The sequence below is a fragment of the Oreochromis aureus genome, linkage group 18 (genome assembly GCF_013358895.1).
Source record: "Oreochromis aureus strain Israel breed Guangdong linkage group 18, ZZ_aureus, whole genome shotgun sequence".
Lineage (NCBI taxonomy): Eukaryota > Metazoa > Chordata > Actinopteri > Cichliformes > Cichlidae > Oreochromis > Oreochromis aureus.
Genome location: NC_052959.1, coordinates 5,102,388 through 5,122,341, shown reverse-complemented (window position 1 = coordinate 5,122,341; position 19,954 = coordinate 5,102,388). Strand labels below are relative to the sequence as shown.

Genomic DNA, 19,954 nt, shown 5'->3' with positions numbered 1-19,954 from the left:
TGTAGAAAACATTAAAAGGTCATGTCTTTTTCATCACATCGAAGCTCAATAACTATAGACCATGGCTTTGTTTTCAGGATATGGAGGGATCTGGCATGACTGATCAAATTACTGGAGCTGGAGTCAGAGGCCCACAGGTCAGTGTGAGGGAATATATGAGTTTATGTACAATATATCTATTGATTCATATAAAGTAACGTATCCTTTTTGTTCTTTCAAGGGTCCACCTGGCCCACCAGGACCACAGGTAAGCTGTTTATGAATTTTCAACAAATTTACAGATAGCTACAATTACATGTTTAACGACTAATACTTGACATCTGGTTACTCTTTGAGTAGGATGCTCTTGTTGAAGATACTTGTTTGTGTTTTCTGTAGGGTAAGGATGGAGCACCAGGAGCTCCAGGGGTCTCTGTCAAGGTAAATTCATTTTGGAATGACAGTACTTATATGTTTCTGATATGCAATATCAATTGTCATTCACTTATTGTTTATATTTAGTGGCCAACAGGTTGTGTATTTTAAGATTTTTTTTCTATTTGAGAACTATTGAGCTAAAGTGTTTTTGGTCATTGATGAAACAGTCTAGTTCATCTATGTGAACTTAGCTTTCTCTAATCATTGGAATGCACATTATATTTCATGTGAGCCACTCATTAAGTTAGAGTGAAATCACCATCACTCTTTGCAGCTTTTTTATTACCTCATTTTCTGCTGTGTCTGATGGCAGGGTGAACCAGGAGACCCAGGACCAGAGGGTCTTCGGGGTCCTGCTGGACTACCAGGTCCTAGGGTAAGTAGCAGGTGTTAGATCGCTGAGGTGGTTGGCAGTTCAAAAGTAGTTAATCATTTAGCAGCAAAAAAACAAATACTGCACACTGCAAAAATGATAAAGACAAAAGACAAAAAAAGGCTCTAGTCTAAAATCTTCCAGAACAGGTACCTTGTCAAAATATTGCAAAAAGCTATGTTATATATCTATAATTAATTTATTTGCCAAAAGTTTAGGCAATATTTTTTTACAGATAAAGGCAAGGCAAGGCAAGGCAAATTTATTTATATAGCACAATTCAACAACAAGGTGATTCAAAGTGCTTTACAGAGACATTAAAAACAAAATAGATAAAAAGCACGATTTAAAATTGATTAAGACAAGCAAACAAACAAACAAACAAACAAACAAACAAAACAGTATATAAAATCAAAAATCAAAACAGTAGATAAAATCAGTAGTTAAAATGTAAGTTTTGGAATTTAAGCTTAAAAGTGTGGATTTGGTGCTTTATTCAAAAGCAGCAGAGAACAGGTGAGTCTTCAACCTGGATTTAAATAAACTGAGTGTTTCAGCTGATCTGAGGCTTTCTGGGAGTTTGTTCCAGATATAAGGAGCATAAAAGCTGAATGCAGCTTCTCCGTGTCTGGTTCTGACTCTGGGAACTGATAAAAGACCGGATCCAGATGACCTGAGAGATCTGGAAGGTTCATACTGGGTCAGGAGGTCACTGATGTATTTTGGTCCTAAACCATTCAGAGCTTTATAGACCAGCATCAGAACTTTAAAGTCTATCCTCTGACAGACAGGCAGCCAGTGTAAAGACCTCAGAGCTGGACTGATGTGGTCCACTTTTTTGGTCTTAGTGAGGACTCGAGCAGCAGAGTTCTGAATGAGCTGTAGTTGTCTGACTGATTTTTTTAGGTAGACCTGTAAAGATGCTGTTACAGTAATCAAGCCTACTGAAGATGAATGCATGGACTAGTTTTTCCAGGTCCTGTTGAGACATCAGATCTTTTATCCTTGAAATATTCTTGAGGTGATAGTAAGCTGATTTTGTTATTGTCTTAATGTGTTTTTCTAAGTTTAGGTCTGCATCCATCACTACACCCAAATTTCTCGCCTGGTTTGTGGTTTTTAGGTGTATAGATTCAAGTTCTCTGGTGACCTGTAATCGTTTTTCTTTGGCTCCAAAGACTATTACTTCAGTTTTGTTTTTGTTTAGCTGGAGAAAATTGTGGCACAGCCAGTCATTAATTTCCTCAATGCATTTACCAAGAGCCTGTACAGGGCCTCGGTCTCCTGGTGACATTGTGATATATATTTGTGTGTCATCTGCATAGCTATGATAGTTTATTTTGTTGTTCTTTATAATCTGTGCCAGTGGGAGCATGTAAATGTTGAACAGAAGGGGTCCCAAGATGGAACCTTGGGGAGCTCCGCATGTGATACTTGTCAGCTCAGATGTGAAGTTACCTATTGATACAAAGTATTTCCTGTTTTCTAAGTATGTTTTGAACCAGTTTAGATAAAGGGTCTGAAAGGTCCATTGTCCGTGGTAAAAACCCAATTGCGAAAAAGTTGGGATTCTGTGTAAAACGTAAATAAAAAGTGAATCCATATGAAATGCTAAACTGAGAAATTGTTACATTTCAGCAACAATATTAGCTCATTTTCAATTTCATGGCTGCAACTCTTCTGAAAAAAGCTGGGACAGTGCCATGTTTACAGCTGTGTGCCATCCCCTTTTCTTGTGATGTCCGAGGAGACCAGTTGCAGCTCGTTTGGGTGGAGGTTGTTGTTTATCACCGATGTGGGATTTTAGCTGCTCTTTGTTGTATTTTTCTTTTTCTGAGACACAAAATGTTTTCAGTCGGTGAAAGGTCTGGATTGCAGACAGTACAGTATCTAGACTCTGCTACTATGAAACCAAGCTGCTGTGACAGCTGCAGTATGGTATGTGATTTTAGCATTGTCTTTGCTGAAATATTCAAGGACCTCCCTGAGAAAGGTGACTTGGAAGTTGCTCTAAAGCCTCTATGTATTTCAGCATTGATGATGCCTTAATAAATGTACAAACTGCCAATTCCATAGCAACCGATGCACCCTTGTACCAGACATGCAAGCTTTGTGTGGCGACAATAACTGAGACGATCCCTCTCCTCTTTAGCCTGGAGGACATGGTGTCTATGTTTTCCAACAACCCTCACCCCCAACCGGTCACGGTTGGTGACCGAGGTTTCTTCCTGTTAAAAGGGGGGGTTTCCTTCCCACTTTCATGAAGTGCTTGCTCATAGGGTGTCGTCTGAGTGGTGGGGTACTATTGTAGGGTCACTGTTGTTGTGATTTATATAAATAAAATCGAATGCATTGAAATTAATTTGCACTATTCACACATTTTCTTCCTCTTTACAAACAGGGGGCCAAAGGAGAGAAAGGCAGTCCAGGACCCAAGGTAAAAAACTTTGTTTTTTTCTGACTATGGAGTGGTCTAACTCAGTACTTCAGATTTGTTTCACATTGTCAAGCTTCTTTTATCCTAGATGTGATTTGTTGTATGTGTTGTATTTTCTTTTCATATTTCTGTTTTGTTGTTTCCTCTCATGTCTTCCAAATGCCATGTTTGTTTCTAAATGTCTCTTTTTGGTAAGGGACTAATGATTCTGCATTATGTGAATTGCAGGGTGAAAGAGGAGCTGATGGCCTCAGTATCCAAGGACCACCTGGGCCTCCTGGGGCTCCTGGACCTGTCATTAATCTACATGATGTACGCACACACAGACAAAATGACATTTAATTGAATGAAGAGTTAGGATAGAGGCAGACCAACAAACAACTGTGTGATCGTAGTGGTAGCTGTGCAGAGACGCTGCTTTTTGCATATCTCTGCATATGCTAAAGTGCCCTAATGTGATCATTATATCTTCTGTCTGCAGCTGCTCTATAATGTTACAGAGGGTATCCTCAACGTCACAGAGATCAGAGGACCACCCGGGCCTACGGTACGTAGCTTCAAGTAAACTACAGTCTGTTTTAGGTTCTTTTTTGTTCCGCTCCGTCATGAAGTATGGATGAAGGGGGTCATAAATGAACTGATGTTGAGATTTTTGCTGCAGCTGCAGGTGTGTTTGGTGAGCTTTTGCTTATGTGTGTGCTATTCTCTGCATGTGTGTGTGTGTCTGCATGCTGCAGGGTCCTGAAGGCTTGCCTGGCAGAGCTGGATTTCCCGTAAGAACATTTTGCTACACCACTTTTTGTCCCAAATGATTAAATTCAGGAAAACTTGATGTAAATATTTATGAGATTATTCTGGATTTTTTTTCTTTTGCTGTCTTTTGGCTAAATGGGGTAGGTACCTGAGAAATCTTTAAACACACAGTTTCATTACAACCTTTTCTTAATCTTCCAACTTTCATCTCTTCCTAGGGCCCCAGGGGACCAAAGGGAGACATAGGACCTACAGGTATCCAGGGCCCCCCAGGGCTTAAGGTAAGAACTGAATATGAAGATTCATAAAGCATGTTCATATACATTTCTATACCTATGAAACAACCTTAAACCACTCTGCTGAACATAAACATACATTTTATTTTGACAGGGAGAGAAAGGAGAACCAGGGGTGACAATTGCTGCTGATGGATCTCTCCTGTCTGCACCAAGAGGCCCTCAAGGGCCCAAAGGCACAAAGGTAGCCAACAAGTGACCTTTTTACCCCTAAAAGACTTTCTATATATTTAGTTACCTCGTGGTGAAAGAGTTTAATGTGTTTAATAATCTGTATCTAATGCTGGAGCCAAATAATGTTTGGTCCCTGCACTAGTGTAACTGAATTCCTGTTTATGTAGTTCCTATGCAAGAAACATCTCCTGGATGCATTGGTACGCATCTTCGGTGATGTATCCTGGGGTCATCAGGTGTTTCGGGTCTCACAACATCATACACCCGTGCCCAGGCGACCCAGCTGGGGGGTGATCAGGCTCCGACTTGCATACCAGTAGCTACCCATGGATCAGCCCTCTTAATCCACAGCCACCTTGTGGCGTTCTCTGCGGCTTCACTTACAGCCTGGATGGCCCTCTTCTTGACTGCCTCAGCCACATCCAGCTGGCCGAGGACTTTGTAGAGTGATCGTCCTGCAAAGCCCCTGCATCCTACTTCTATGGGCTCATAGAATGTCTCCCAGCCTCTTCCCCTGCACTCCTGCACTAGTTCCTGGTACTTGGCACATTTCCTCTCATTGGCCTCCTTGATCCGCTCTTCCCAGGGCACTGTGAGTTCCAGCATGATCAGATGTTTTGAGGCCTCAGAAGTGATGATCATGTCTGGCCAAAGGGATGTCTTTACAATGTGCTGGAGGAACTTTAGCTGTTTACCCAGGTCAGCCTGTAGCTGCCAATCAGAGGCTGTGTTGAGGAGGCCGGTTGTTAGCCTTCTTCGGAGCGTGATGGTGCTTGCTGGTGCTGATTGCTGAGGCAATCTGCTCAGCAACTACTCTGAGCACCTGGTCATGATGCTAATGAGCCTTCGGGCATTCGGGCAGCTGCTGAGGAGGTGTTCTAGGGTGCCTCTTCCAGAGCACAGGGGACAGGCAGATGTCTCGCTCTTCCCCCACACAAAGAGGTTTACTGGGCTTGGCAGGGTGTCGTATACTGCCTGCACGAGTGGAAGTCTGCCTGCATGATGTTTGCCCAGGTGACCTTGCACTGCAAGGTACTCTCTCACCTTGTCCACGCCCCCTGCCGCCTGAGTCCTACGGCCCTTCTTACTCGCTCATCCTCCTCACCTGCTCGGACCTCTTCCTGGAGTAGCTGGTGTCTCTCTTTTCCCTGTGCCCTGCTGACCTGGGCCTTCAGAAGTACCCCAAGCCTGTGGTCCCTGTTGCTAAGACCCCCACCAGTGTCTTCTGTCTTACACGACACTCTGCCACTTCAACTGCCTTCTCTGCCTTCCACTTTCCTTAACTGAACTGTTAACAAAGAATACTAACCTCGGTCCCTAAATAATGCAAGTCCTAGTTTTTGTTAACAAGGGTGCCATGAAGGTTGAAACTGAAATTCGCTCAAGGTATAAATAGGTCTAAGTGCTTTTCAGGACCTTTCATGGTGACCACATTGGGTTTTTTTAATGAAAAAGAATGACCTAGAATAATCTCTTTTTTATTTTACAGAAAGTAGTCTGAAACTATGAAAGCAATGCACCACTGTCATTACTTCCACCTATGTAATTCTCACATTTTGCTGCTTTACTGTGCACAGGGTGACCATGGCTTCCCAGGACCTGCTGGACTTACGGTGAGTTTTATGAGAACATCACAGTAAGGAAATTCCTGCTACACATTCATCCTTTATGTATGTTATTACACTGAATATAAATGTGTGTTTGTTTATTTCAGGGTCCAATAGGACCTCCTGGACAAAAAGGAGAATATGGTTTCCCCGGGCGACCAGTGAGTAGTTTTGTTTGTTTGGTTATTAGGATATGAACGCCTCATCTATAGGGTAAAAGTGTTCTGAACTTGCACATGAAAGTCAAGGAAAACACAGAACCATCTTGTCAGTGATTAGCAGAACAATGTGTCATATTTTTAGCATACTGATTTTTTCCCTAACTAGTCATAATGGGAAATGACAAGCTGCTTGGTGGTTTTCTCCTTTTGAGGCACTTTTAAATATAAGAACTACATTCATAACGCTCTTGTTTCTGTGCCTTCAAACACTTTTCTCCCTATCATGCATGCACTCACAGTCCAATAGATTCTGTTCAGTGTTTGGGAAAACTTCTTGAGCCAAAAGTACTGAAGCTTTTCCGTTCTTCCCTCTATGTAGGGGCGACCTGGTATCCCGGGGAGAAAAGGTGACAGAGGAGATTCTGTTGGCCTACCGGTAAGAGAAGTAAGGCAAGAAGGGATTGCAGAGAGAGAGCATTAGTATACTGTTGCATTTTATCATCATATTGTGAATCATTCTTCAGCCAGTTATTTTACAGCTAGTACATCTGACTATAGTGTGTGGCACAACTGTTGAAACTTCCCCGTGTAATCATTGTATGGGTAGAGAACATCTCAGCACCAAACATCAGTGACAAGAAATTACATTGACTGAGTCAGAAAAAGCTTATTTTTTTTAATGATTGATCAACTGATCAAAAGAAGGAGCTGTGGTCAAAGTGGGTTGCTAAGTCACTTGCAGCTTCACCGCTGCTGTGAGGAATTCAATTCAAATCAATTCAATTTTAGTTAAACAGCGCCAAATCACAACAACAAGGCTCAAGGCGCTTTATATTGTAAGGTAGACCCTACAATAATACATACAGAGAAAAACCCAACAATCATATGACCCCCTATGAGCAAGCACTTTGGCGACAGTGGGAAGGAAAAAACTCCCTTTTAAGAGGAAGCAGCAGGCTGGAAGAGCTTCAATAAATGCCATATATGAAACTGATCTGATGTGTCGAAGTTAATGTCGTGGCCTGTCTAAATTAATCCTCAATATACATTCACACACCAAGACTCAGACATAAGCACAGACATAGGCAGGCCGTTTTGACATGTAATCATTGTAATAATTTTGTAATCATGTTTTTGAATAGTCATTACCATTCTTGTATGTGTGTTTGTAGCGACATCATATTTGTTGCAAATAGTTTTATTCTCTCTGTCTCAGGGACCTCCAGGTCCTCCCGGCCCACCTGGACTTCCAGGAAGAATTATTGGTCTGAATGGAGTAAGTATGACTCAAAGATGCAAAACATCAGTCACTTGTATATTTACTGGCCAGTTTATAAGGCAGTTGCACTTCCTTTATTAATTACATCTCATAATCCAGAGAATAGGTGGCGAGTGGCAACATCAACGAGGACCTGGTTCTGAATGATGATTGATCATTTTTGTCCCTGTGTGTTACTGTTCTCATATCTCACACATGTGCAAAGCAGACAGGGACAGCAGAGAAGAGAGTGCACGATGACATCAGTGGACAGCAAAAGCATTAGTTCTGATTAGGTGTCCATTTTTAAGTCTTTTTATGTTTAATACCAGTTTATATAACCAGCAAGAACTGACAATATTGCAAGCCAGAACTACCAAATCTTACATGATTTTGCCACAATTCATAATTCAAGATTTACTCACTGGTTTTAACTCACTACCTTAAAGTACCTTAAAAATATGTCTGGCTGAATTTTCATGACTAGTTACGAGTTTTATCCTGCTTGTTGATGAGTGTTGACATTTTTATTAAATGCTGCCAATATGTGTATTTCAGTAACTTATAAGCAGCCGACTAGTTTCTCTATATAAAATTTTATACATAAAAAGTGGTAAACATGGAAAAACATGACTAATGCTCGTGTGCAGGTTATGATCGTGACTCATTTAACATGGTGGGTGATTGACTTGTAGTCTGATTCCGCTGCTCTTCTTTGAATCTTAAAGACAGTGTTCCCGGTGCGCCCCAGACCGCATTGCAAAATGGGACGAGTAAGTCTGAGTCTGACCATCTGATTGGTTCATTTCAGTTGGAAATCAGAGCATCTGGTGGTTCTGTTGGTGTGAGGGTGTCACAGCATGGCAGCTCTCTGGTGTGGGCCTCAACCCATTCCCTATTTCCTGTCCGTGTTTTTCTTCCCTTCATTTTGTCCTTCTTTGCTCTCCTAATGGTTTTTGAAAAGGCAACATGAATGTGGAACTGGCCCTAATTCCTCTGGCTTTAACATATGGTTATTTTGTATTTTGTATACAATCTCTAGATTGCCAATGTGGAAAAAAAAAAACCCTAACATTTTCTTCAAATTACCCAAAGGCCAATTCATGTATTTCAGTACCATCAGTGCCTCTTAGTCCACTTATACTTCAATCCAATCTTTCCACTCAGTACAAATACTGATATGCCAGATGTTAAAGGGGAGGTGGGGTCTAAATTCTGCTTGCCTTCTCTGTTTCTTCGCCTAATCATCATCTCAGGAAGAGGATGCTGTGTAAACCTTTGAAAAGAAGAAGGAAATAGACATCCTTTTACTACATGTAGATCAGAATTGGTTCAATCAATTGAAAAAAACAGTTTGTGTGGAATCCCTTTTGTTTTTCAAAATGTGGTTTATAATAGGTGGTCACTTGCATTTTTAACAACCCGTTTTCTTATTGTAATGAAATAATGATAAACCCATCTCTGATCTACATGTTCTCAGATAAACAAGGTTCATGACCTGTTCAGTACCTTCTGTCATGGTGCTGGGTGTTTGGTTTGGTTTGGTTTGGTTTAGCCTTCTCTCAGAAGTTTCTTCTGTGGAGACATGGTGGGCTGAAAACACCATGATGACTGCTTGGCTAAACTTACTTGGAATTAAAAATTTAAAGGTAGTTAAAGAAGTGCAGTAACAGGACATTCTCTGTGTAAATGGCCTCTCTGTCAGAGGGCTTTGGGAGGTCTTCAAATTGACTTTTGGTAAAAGTCATCCTTCAATGAAAAGCTTAAATTCACCATAATTGTTTCATCAGCCTTTTATAACAGGTTGCTTGCTTGAACCTTAATCCTACATTTTAACCCAGGATGAGTGCTGCAGTCTATAGCATGCATCCCTTGTATTTAACAGGTGTTTATGTAATCCTTACAATAATTTTTAGCTTTGATCTTTTTGTCTTTTTTACAATAATCCATTGTTTTTACCATAGTCTCTGATTGTGACTTTTGACTTTGCAAATTAACTTTCTGATGTTCACTTGTTTGTTCTGTTGTGTAACCCGACTGTAAATGTGTATAAGGGCCAGCTTCCCAACACAAATTTTATCTTAATGATGATGTATTTGTGTATAGGAGTCAATGACAAGGGGACATTCAGCTGGACCTAAAGGAGACAAAGGAGATGAGGGATTACCTGGGGAGCCAGGAACACCTGGTGAGAGCTTAAGATGACATGATAGTGAACACATGATACTTTTCTTTATTATCTGTCATACAAATATTGTGACAGTGGTGGAAGCTCATTTTAAATATGGTCACTGCGTCATGAGGCCAAAGTATATGGAAGTTATGTCTGTCAGCCCACAGCTGACATTTCACACCACATTTTCTGCTGCTTGCTCTGTGTGATTTGATATGTGTAATTTTTCTTCTTAGGGCTCACATTTCCAGATGAAAATGTGGTGAGTACTCACTTACAACACATAATACACAGTCGTGATGAAAAAAAAAAAAGTACATCTGCTTTAAATTCTATCGTTTTGCGTATCAGGACAAATTATTAAAATAATCTGATCCTTAGCAGAACTTCAAAGTACCGTAGTTTAAATGTATAACTTCTCAGATATAACAACTTTAAACTATAAAACCAAGCTAATGCACAAAAAAACATTAAAATTGACAAACTGGCACTTGTTAAGTATTTAAGATTGAAGTAACATATATGCTAATACACTAGAAATGCACCATGTTGCTCTTTCGGAGGCAGAGTGGTGAATCTTGAGTACTCTTTTGATCTCTCAGGGGACTAAAGGTGATCAGGGATACAAAGGTCAGAAGGGAGAAAAAGGGGATGTGGGCCTGCCTGGTCCTCCAGGGATCCCAGGGAGGTCAGGACTTGTGGTAAGTTAAGCTATGTGGTAAAACTACTATTCTAGAACAGGAGGTTATTTAAAAAAATATTTTAAAATGATTATTTGTAAAAGCCGGATCTTCTGGCCAAAACTGTACCACTCTTTTACAATGAATTGAATTATTATGTTGTTTCTCTAGGGTCCGAAAGGCGAATCCATTGTTGGTCCAATGGGTCCTACTGGTTCTCCTGGTCAGCCTGGACCTCCAGGATTTGGACGGCCTGGACCTCGAGGTCCGCCTGGCCCTCCTGGGCCCCCAGGACCACCCCCTCCATACGGATCAAGTATGTGTGTCTATAAAGTTAAAACAAGTACCAAGTCACAGTCTGTACTATATGTGTATTGATTTTATGAGTTTAAAGTAATTGTGTTGTCATCAGCTGTCAGTATCCCCGGCCCTCCCGGTCCTCCTGGTCCACCAGGCTCTCCAGGATATGCAAACTCTGTAAGAAACTGCTGAGGTGTAACCATACTTGGAATAAATGGAGAATCAAATCATTAGCTAACATTTTAAAGTGTCATCACTGATGCTCTGATGGTTTGTGTTCAGGTTACCAGCTATAAGACAATCCACGCCCTCACCCAAGAGGCACACCATGCTGCTGAAGGTACCTTGGCATATGTGTCTGAAAGGGGAGGCGAGCTGTACATCAGAACACGCAATGGTTGGCACAAGATCCAGGTGTGTAGGACAAGACCAGAAAGATTCAATATCTTTCAGGATACAATATCCTCTATATCTCCAAAAGTTGAATCTGTTCATCTGGACGTAGCGTTTTGTGGGAGAAACGTTTCGTCACTCATCCAAGTGACTTCTTCAGTCTCAGCTGACTGCAGGTTTCCCCAAACCTTATAAACAGTACATTTGCATAATGACTGAAACCAGCCCACTGAAGGAACAATGGGCTGTGAGGTCAGTTCCTTAATCATAATTATGCAAATTCCCATGACCATTGATCAACAATCACTGACCAAAACCCACTGATCAAAGAACACTGATCAATGGCCATGAGTACCATTCCATACCAAAATATCCTCTATAAGATCATCGTCCGCTGCATCTTCCTGTGAAGCTTCTATTTTCAAATCACTGTCCAAAAGAATCGATTTGTCCTCTTGTACTGTAGAGTTTCACCACACGTCGCAAACATGTGCAAACAGCAACATTATATTCTCCTTCAAACTGACCAAAGCTTTATGTAAAGTGATCCAGCAGCTTTTAGAGGTACAGCATAGAGCAGGGTTGTCCAACACCAGTCCTCGAGAGCTACTGTCCTGCAGCTTTTAGACGCATCCTTGTTCCGACACACCTGAATCAAATTAATGGCTTGTTATCAGGCCTTTGCCAAACTTGATTGCATGCTGAAGAGGTAATCCCACCATTTGATTGAGCAGTGTTGGAGTAGGGATGCATCTAAAAGCCGCAGGACAGTAGCTCTCGAGGACTGGAGTTGGACACCCCTGGCCTAGAGTTTCCAAACCTGAAGGTGGCATTTTAGGCCAAGAATGGGAACAGAAAGTACCTAATGGTTCCTCTGGATTACCAACAGCCAGAGATGATGGGCATCAATTATCAACTTTGGCCCAAGATGCTTCAGATTGTCTGTGTTCAGTATTGCATATAGGATGATCTGATATCGTCGTGTTGGTGTTGTTCCCAGATCATCATCAAAATGTTGCTCCAGGTTCAACATTGCAAGTGACCAATCACATTGTTGTGACGTTATTCTTTTGCGCGCCAAGCCATTCGTGCATTTATGAAATTCCAATGTTGCAAGGACAATATCAATTATGCTTACCGTTTATTAAAGGGTTAGGGTTAGGGTCAGGGTTAGGGTCAGGGTCCGTTGATTGGCGGACAGAGGCGGTTTCTCGCAGCTTAAGTACAGTTTTTTGTTTTACGGCGGTTTTTCCCGAAGTCGCAAAAGTATGACATCATAACATTCTGATTGGTCACTTGCAATGTTGATCCTGGAACAACAGTTAGTATGATGATCTGGGAACAACACCAACACGACGATATCAGATCGTGCATTACATATATGTGTTTTGTTTTGATTATTCAATTAATTTATTATTTTTTTAAACTTGTCTTGTGTTTTCACTTGTCTGTTATTTGTTCCGATTATTTGCTCAAATATTTATTGAAAGGACTTTGCAATAATTGATTTAAATGAATAACTGAAGTGCTATGTGCAAAAATGCTGGACTGGACATCATTTTATATCAAACACTATATAAAATACAAAGATTACTGTATTCTTCTCTTTGGATTTTGCCAGTGTTTCCTATTAATGCTGGTGGTAGTTTGTGCCTCACTGACATCAACAGTAAACTGCAGTGTGTGTGTGTGTTCTGTGTCAGCTCGGAGAGTTGATCCATTATGAACCTTCATCAGACACATCTCAGTCCCTCAGCAGACCCGGAGAATGGAGTAGAGCCCATAGGATACACAGCCAGGTCCAAACACAAATGCACACACACTGGAACCTGACTGAACAGAACTTTGAAAACAACTTTAAACATTTTTTTAAATTCAAAGTTGTTGTTTTTTTTTTAAAACACACTTATCCAACTTTTTTGTTGAACAGGAGCTGCAGGAGGGAAGCAGAGGATACCAGCACAGTTATAACCTGCTACCACAGCATTTCAATGCAGTCTCTGGGGTGAGTCCAAACACATATTAGGCATACTTATCGCAAATGAAGCTCAATTCCAAACCCAGAGGGTGAAAATGATTTGGCTCACCGGAGGCCTTTCAGATTTTATATTTCATCTGTGATGAAGAGCACGTCAGGTATGAATGAGAATACTTTCTCCTAATCTTTGTGCTCCATTTCTCTTTCGTCTAGCTTCATCTCGTAGCACTGAATGCCCCGCTCAAAGGAGATATGCGTGGCATCCGCGGAGCAGACTTCCAGTGTTACCAACAGGCACGCGCCGTGGGGCTCACCTCCACATACAGAGCCTTCCTGTCATCACACCTTCAGGACCTGGCAACCATTGTCAGAAAGGCTGACCGCAATGACATGCCTGTGGTTAATCTGAGGGTGAGCAGAAGTTTTCATAGCACTACACAATACATGATGCAACACTTGGGTTTCTTTTCTATTTTCAGTATCAAATAATACTTCAAAGTTCTCAGTGAATCTTAAAATAGAGAGAGTAAAAGGGAGTGGCACATTTAAAAGATATGAGACATATTTTTTTGTTTTCTAAGTAGTGTAAGAAGAGAAATTTAAGATACTCTATAATACAGCCTGCATCCTAAAGGAGCTCACACCCCTAGTAACACTATGAAATAACATTGTAAGAAGGGGAAGTTAGTATGCTCTATAGGAAATACTATAATAACAGTTGTGATAATCTAAGAAGGGGAAATATTGTTTCTTCATTCCTTTAATATGCCCGTTCCTTCCTTGTTCCACTGCACCTACATTTTTAGTAGTTTTAGGTATCAGAAATTAGACCCAAATTCAAAGGAATTGCATGGTTATCAAACCTTAACCCTGAATGCATTATGTGGTTTTCTTCAAACAAAGAACAGATTGTTCCACAAAGTAGAAGTGATATATTTTCCGGGGTTTTGTTTTTCTCATTTAAAACACATTATTTTTAACAGTTGGCATTTTCTTAAGCAAGTTCTTTCCCCGTGTCCTGCCCTCAGGGTCAAGTGTTGTTCAATAGTTGGATGTCCATCTTCTCTGGGAATGGAGGCATGTTTGATCCGTCCACACCCATCTACTCCTTTGATGGACGCAATATAATGAGTGACTCGGCTTGGTAAGTGGGTGGGGGCAAGTAGGGGAAAGCATGTGTGGCAAAGGAATGAAAAATTATGCCATTTGCCAAAATGATGATTTTAGGAGTTCCAGTTGGGCTAAAATGCTGAATAGAAAGATTTTTTATGATGGACAGGCCATAAATTTCATGTTCATGTGGACAGCAGCTCTCACTCAGATGAACAGTGGTACTGGCAAATGCATTTACGAGAACTTTTTAAGCATTTATGAGAACAGGATGGAAGATGGAGAGTTTTTTGTTGTCTTTTTTTTTGAGAGTGAAAAAAAGACTTTTCTCAGTCAGTTGGCAAATTGATCAGAAATACCAAAATTCCTGCTCCATTCCTCAACTCACATAAAGTTCTGGTAATACATAGCTTTTTTGTCAGCCTGCATAAATTCTCCTGTTTCTTGAAAAGTGCTACAGGGGCCTGAGATTTTCTAACATAGATATTTTTCTAGGAAATCAAAACTGTTGACAGACAGGATTTATCTCAGATGTATGCATGCCAAGGGTAGGAGTGCTGCAGTTTATCATTTTAAGGCCGTCTACTGCAGTTGTTCTGGTAGCTTAGTCAAAATGGTCCTGATGAGTTTATAGTCTCAGTCACAAGCCTCTAGTCGCTTTTAACACAGCGTGATTTCAGTTTTGTAAATTATAGTCTTATTTAGAGTTATGAAAGGGTAATAAAGCCAGATAAGCTTTAGGTTGGACTTGACTATTGATGAATAATGTCACGAAAAACACATAGTGGGTTTGTGAAAGCAGCCATGTTGCCCCATCTCCTTAAACACAACGGCCAAGATGGACATTGCCGTTCCACCTGATTGTGTTTTATGTATGTGATTAGTGACCAGCCACATATGTAGTATGCCAGTCAAGAGGAAAGAACTCATAGGCATTCGGGTTTCATAAAGACAAATTTGAATTGCTTATTTACACCTAATATTTTCAGAATTACTTAGACAACTGACCCTCCCGTCTTCAGGCAGCTGCAAAGAACTAGCTAAACACCTAGATATGAATGTTATGAAGAATGTTAGCCTCGAATGTCCTAAAAATCAGTTCCCCTCTGATAAACAGTTTGGTTACATTTTCACAGAGTGTCAGAGGCCAACAGTGTTAGAGCCATGTAAAGGAAAGTTTCACTAATGCCGACTAACAGCAGCTAAATGCAGCTAACAGCTGCAAACTCACCTCAGTTTCCCCGTCATTGGTCAGAAATGAGCTTGCGTCAGACTCTTTTGACTAAGTTTTATAGCCTCCTCCAGCCTAAATAGTCATGGATGTTTCTCAACTGGCATTGACAGCTGAGGTAAACGGGGGACCAAGAGCCTTCCCCAGATAGCAAAAGACTAGTCCAGAGCCACCTTGCTATCTGCATACACATATCGGTTTTCTATCCCTGATTTACAGTAGTAGAAATATAAACAGCCGTTTTAGAGTCAAACTTTTATGTTTTTGGCTGACTTTGTCCTACAGCAGCCACCATAACTAGGATTATGCACTTGAATTGAGAAGGGTAAGAAAGAAGAATTCATTTGACTGGAATCTACTGACATCTAGTGGTGAGATTTTTCACACTTTAACAAGCGTTCTTCCACCAATAAACTCAGGCCACAGTGAGCAGATTTGATGAATTCATAAACCAAAGAAAGAAATTTGTTTTCCCTACTCTCGCTAATCTGTGCCAGTGTATGCCATGCGATGAACTAAGAAGCACAGAAAAGCAAAGGCATGTGTTGCAGTAGCCTGACATTTTTAACAATCAGTTAAGAGTGATATTCAAAATTATAGTTTTAGTTGTTGAGTTATGAGCTCATAAGGAGTAACTCATGGATTCAGTTTGGTCCTAATAACACAGAAATGGGAAGCTTCTTACCTCAAGGCATCAGGAGATGATGCACCTGTCTAATTTTAGATAATGAGGAGACAGGAGTAGCAAAAAGTTGAACTGTTGTATAACAGTGCATCTTAAAGTACAAATAAAATATTAACTAAAGCTGCCCAGTAAGTTAAGTTCAATATTTCCTTGTAAAGAAAAATACTGGTCAGTCTTCCAGCTGGACAGGCAAAATCATGTGGAGAACTCAGACACAAGAATGTGCAAACTTCACACACACAGGCTCTTCCTGCTGTGAACTGCCTTCAAAGAAGTAGCTGCAGTCGACCTCAATGCCCTTGTCTTCCATTCGTCCGTCTTTACCTAAACTGCTATAGCACAGGGACAGTCCGTGTAAAATCCACACCAAGTCTCTCTCCGTTTTCCCACAGGCCAGAGAAGCTGGTTTGGCATGGCTCCAGCACCACGGGCATCCGCTTGACCACTAACTACTGCGAGGCCTGGAGGACAGCGGACATGGCGGTGACGGGACAGGCTGCCCTGCTGCAGACGGGACGACTGTTAGGGCAGCACGTGCGCTCCTGCTCCAACCACTATGTAGTGCTGTGTATAGAGAACACATATGTGGGCAACATGCATCAAAGAAGGAACTGAGCAAACAAACACACACACACATAAACACATGCAGGCATGATCTAAGTAGAAGATGTGAGACATGAATGGGAAACACATGCGGGCACATACGCACATAATGATGTACTTCAGCTCCCACATGCAAACATACCGAGAAACACTCCCACACTAACATGCATTCACATTTAAAGAGGGCTTATCATACTCATTTCCAGCTCCATATTTTTATTTTTGGACTGTGCTAGAGTAACTTTGCTTTATTCACAATTCAAAATAATCCTTATTTATCTTATACTGAGGAAGCACTTCAGTGCAGCCACGTCCCTTCCTGTTTCTTCTGATTGGCTGCCACTCATAAACACCAAATTCAGAATTCAGTAGCAGGTGGGCGGGGCTTTTTCACTCACAGTCTGAACTGTGATATGACAATATCCTCTCAAATTCATTAAAAGGCCCAGAGACTGAACCTTTGGCCTCATTATTTGAAACTTTGGTCATCCTTGTAACACTGTAACAACAAAAATATGATAGAATTACTCTTAAAAATAAGACAAAACAGGAAGAGCAGTAGGTCCTCTTTAAGTTTTCTTTGTATTGGTTTCATGTGTAGTTCCCACTCGAAGCCGGATTTAAGCCTGCGGGTCTTACATGTCTGTCTGTGTCTAGATTTTTCTTAGCCGTCTGCATCAAACAGGCTACAGTTATGTAGCAAGGAAAACTTCAGGCGTTCCTGCTACTGATGATGGAATTTTGCCATTTCTATTACTGTTACTAGTCCCATAAAAAAACTAAAACTAACCATGCATAAATTTGTCTGCGAGACCTAGTGAGAATGAAGGGCTTCAAATTAAAATGAGGTCATAATTATATATGTACTTTTTTGGAGATTAAAAAAATGTGTCAGTATTTTTTTTTAAACAGCAGGGGCTGTCAATTCAAATATTAGTCATATTGAAATTGTGCTTTCATTGTGCGCTACGTCTGATGCTTTTAGTGAGCCTGTGCGTCAGCAGCAGGGCAGTGTATGCGACAGTGAGTCAAAATGAACCAATGTGTGTTTGAGTTCACTGGTACGTAAGTTTCCCAGTACGACTCATTTTTACATTTTCAAGACATGTTTTATATATAATTGATCAACTATTCAAAAGTAGATAACACATGAGCACATGTGAAGCCTGTGGAAACAGCTGTACACACATCTCTTAGACTTTAGTCAGTAACTAATGACTGATGTGTCACCAGAAAATGGCACAAGTGTTAATTTCTTACATCCGGGGATGAATGACAGATGAATGGGGGATTTGGCAAGGAGGGGAAAAACACTCAACAGACACTTCATTAGATATACTGGTTAAACTAGTTATCAATCTCATGGCATTAACTCAGTGCCTTTAGGCGTGTAGACATGGTCAACAGGACTTGAAGTTTAAAACAAACACCAAAATGTGGAAGAAAGGTGAAAAAAGAAAGAAAGGTTTAAGTCTGAATGTGGCATGGTTGTTGGTATTTCAGAAACTGCTGATCTACTGGATTTTCAGGGTTTAGAGAAACTAGGGTTTATAGAAAATTACGATAGGTAGACACCAGTAACTCAAATAGCTATTTGTTACAAACAAGGGATGTAGAAGAGCATCTCTGAACACACGACATTAAAGCAGATTGGCTACAGCAGCAGAAGACCACACCCTCTGCTACTCCTATTGGCTAAGAACAGGAATCTGAGGCTACAGTTCACACAGGCTCACAGTAGCAGGCTGGAAAAACGTTGCCTTGTCTGATGAGTTCTGATTTCTGCTTCAACATTCAGATGATAGGGTCACAGGTCATCTCAAACTGATTTCTTGAACATGACTGTGAGTTCACCTGATCCCAGGTGATACTGAAGGCTTCAGTATAGGCTAACTGCACAGCTAACTGCTGTAAAACCACCAGTTTTTTTTACGCCATTTTTTTCAAAGCTTAGTCCTACAAATTCGATTTCTTTTGTTCTGCGTCCTTTTAATAAAACTTCACCATTAACGCATCTCTTTTGAAGTGACAATATTAGAGTGGACATCAACATTAATATGTACTGTAGCAGGACCTAGCGTGAAAACAGTCAGCTCGCATTCAGATTTGGTTGTATGAGGTTGGAACATGTATGTATATAAATATATATATGTATGTGTGTTGTTCAGGTGTTGTTTATTTTTTACTCTGTAGGTTTTGTATGAAGCACACTAAAAGACTGAAGGCCTCCTCTCACCGTGCTTTCACTGAGGCGTAGCTCGTTTTTCTGCTGTCTGACCTTAATGTCTCTGTTCAAACAAAACTTGAGCTTCTGAGAAAAAACAGACGGTTTGTACTGACTGACTGACTGGTGCTCACTGAATAAAATGTCACGTGTTTTTTTGCTTCTTTTTTTTAAAGTTGTGGCTCATTTAATGTCCTCCACCATGTGTTCAACAAAATTTTCAAATGTTATGCAGAAGAATCAACAAGAACAAAGGTAAGCCAGCAAAAAAACAGCTTTTTATGTAAACTGCTGCATTGTCAGTCCATTTTATATTTGGAATCGTACATTTTACCAATTTCTTTCCCCCACAGTTAGCAGTTTGCAGATGCATCACGTTTCAGAAGTAGTTCTCAATGAGAGGCTAAAACATGTTGCAACAGTCACAGTAATTAGAAATCAGGATTTTTTAAAATATTAGCTAATATCACCCTATCAGTCAACATTGTTAGCTAACATTAGCTAAAATTGTTAGCTAACAGGGTAATAGGTAAAACTTTCATTTATATGAAGTTTAGACAAGAAAAAAGATGGATGTGCAATTTTTTTTCTGTTTTGCTAGGAAAACAGGAAATGGGCGCAGCAATGTACTAAAGCATCCAAATGTGCATCGAAATAACACAAAAGTAGAGCTTGTGAACACAAGCAGCGCAGCCTGATCTTAGGCAAGCTTTCTTGTCATTTCAGAAACAGTTCTCTGTGTTTTGAGGGACATACCGAAGATGTTGGCTGACTTTAGTTGTGTTTTCTTTTAGAACCTTGAACTCTGGGTTCTACCCAGCAGTGTGTTTGGGATAACTGTCATGTTGGATCACAATCTGACAGTGTTTATAGTTTATATAGTGTTTATAGTTCCATCAATCTTAGCAAGATTCCCAATCCAAATCACAACATAGGTTCCACCATGTTTTATAGATGGTTCTACACAGTCACAGTTGTACCTCTCTCCTAACCTCCTCCATACAGATTGATATCCACCAAAAATTTCAAATCGGGATTAATCACTTCATAAGACATGTTGCCACTCAGGTTTTGGTCTAATTTGACATAACACAGGCTTTT

The 19,954-nt window shown here is 40.6% G+C and overlaps 1 protein-coding gene across 1 annotated transcript in view; it reads left to right on the top strand.

Moving 5' to 3' along the window:
• col15a1b (collagen, type XV, alpha 1b) overlaps positions 1-19,007 on the top strand; it is a 56,332-nt gene extending 37,325 nt beyond the window's left edge. Inside the window, exons 19-44 of the mRNA XM_039601688.1 lie at positions 78-137; positions 221-247; positions 379-420; positions 731-793; positions 3,192-3,227; positions 3,456-3,539; positions 3,709-3,774; positions 3,965-4,000; positions 4,199-4,261; positions 4,371-4,460; positions 6,028-6,063; positions 6,165-6,218; positions 6,598-6,654; positions 7,435-7,494; positions 8,205-8,249; positions 9,583-9,664; positions 9,886-9,911; positions 10,252-10,350; positions 10,501-10,645; positions 10,742-10,806; positions 10,912-11,043; positions 12,726-12,821; positions 12,953-13,027; positions 13,214-13,411; positions 14,029-14,144; positions 16,419-19,007. Coding sequence (XP_039457622.1) covers positions 78-137; positions 221-247; positions 379-420; positions 731-793; positions 3,192-3,227; positions 3,456-3,539; positions 3,709-3,774; positions 3,965-4,000; positions 4,199-4,261; positions 4,371-4,460; positions 6,028-6,063; positions 6,165-6,218; positions 6,598-6,654; positions 7,435-7,494; positions 8,205-8,249; positions 9,583-9,664; positions 9,886-9,911; positions 10,252-10,350; positions 10,501-10,645; positions 10,742-10,806; positions 10,912-11,043; positions 12,726-12,821; positions 12,953-13,027; positions 13,214-13,411; positions 14,029-14,144; positions 16,419-16,641 — 2,076 coding nt within the window. The 3' untranslated portion in view covers positions 16,642-19,007. The remainder of the gene's footprint in view (positions 1-77; positions 138-220; positions 248-378; positions 421-730; positions 794-3,191; positions 3,228-3,455; positions 3,540-3,708; positions 3,775-3,964; positions 4,001-4,198; positions 4,262-4,370; positions 4,461-6,027; positions 6,064-6,164; positions 6,219-6,597; positions 6,655-7,434; positions 7,495-8,204; positions 8,250-9,582; positions 9,665-9,885; positions 9,912-10,251; positions 10,351-10,500; positions 10,646-10,741; positions 10,807-10,911; positions 11,044-12,725; positions 12,822-12,952; positions 13,028-13,213; positions 13,412-14,028; positions 14,145-16,418) is intronic.
• Positions 19,008-19,954: the final 947 nt, after the last annotated feature.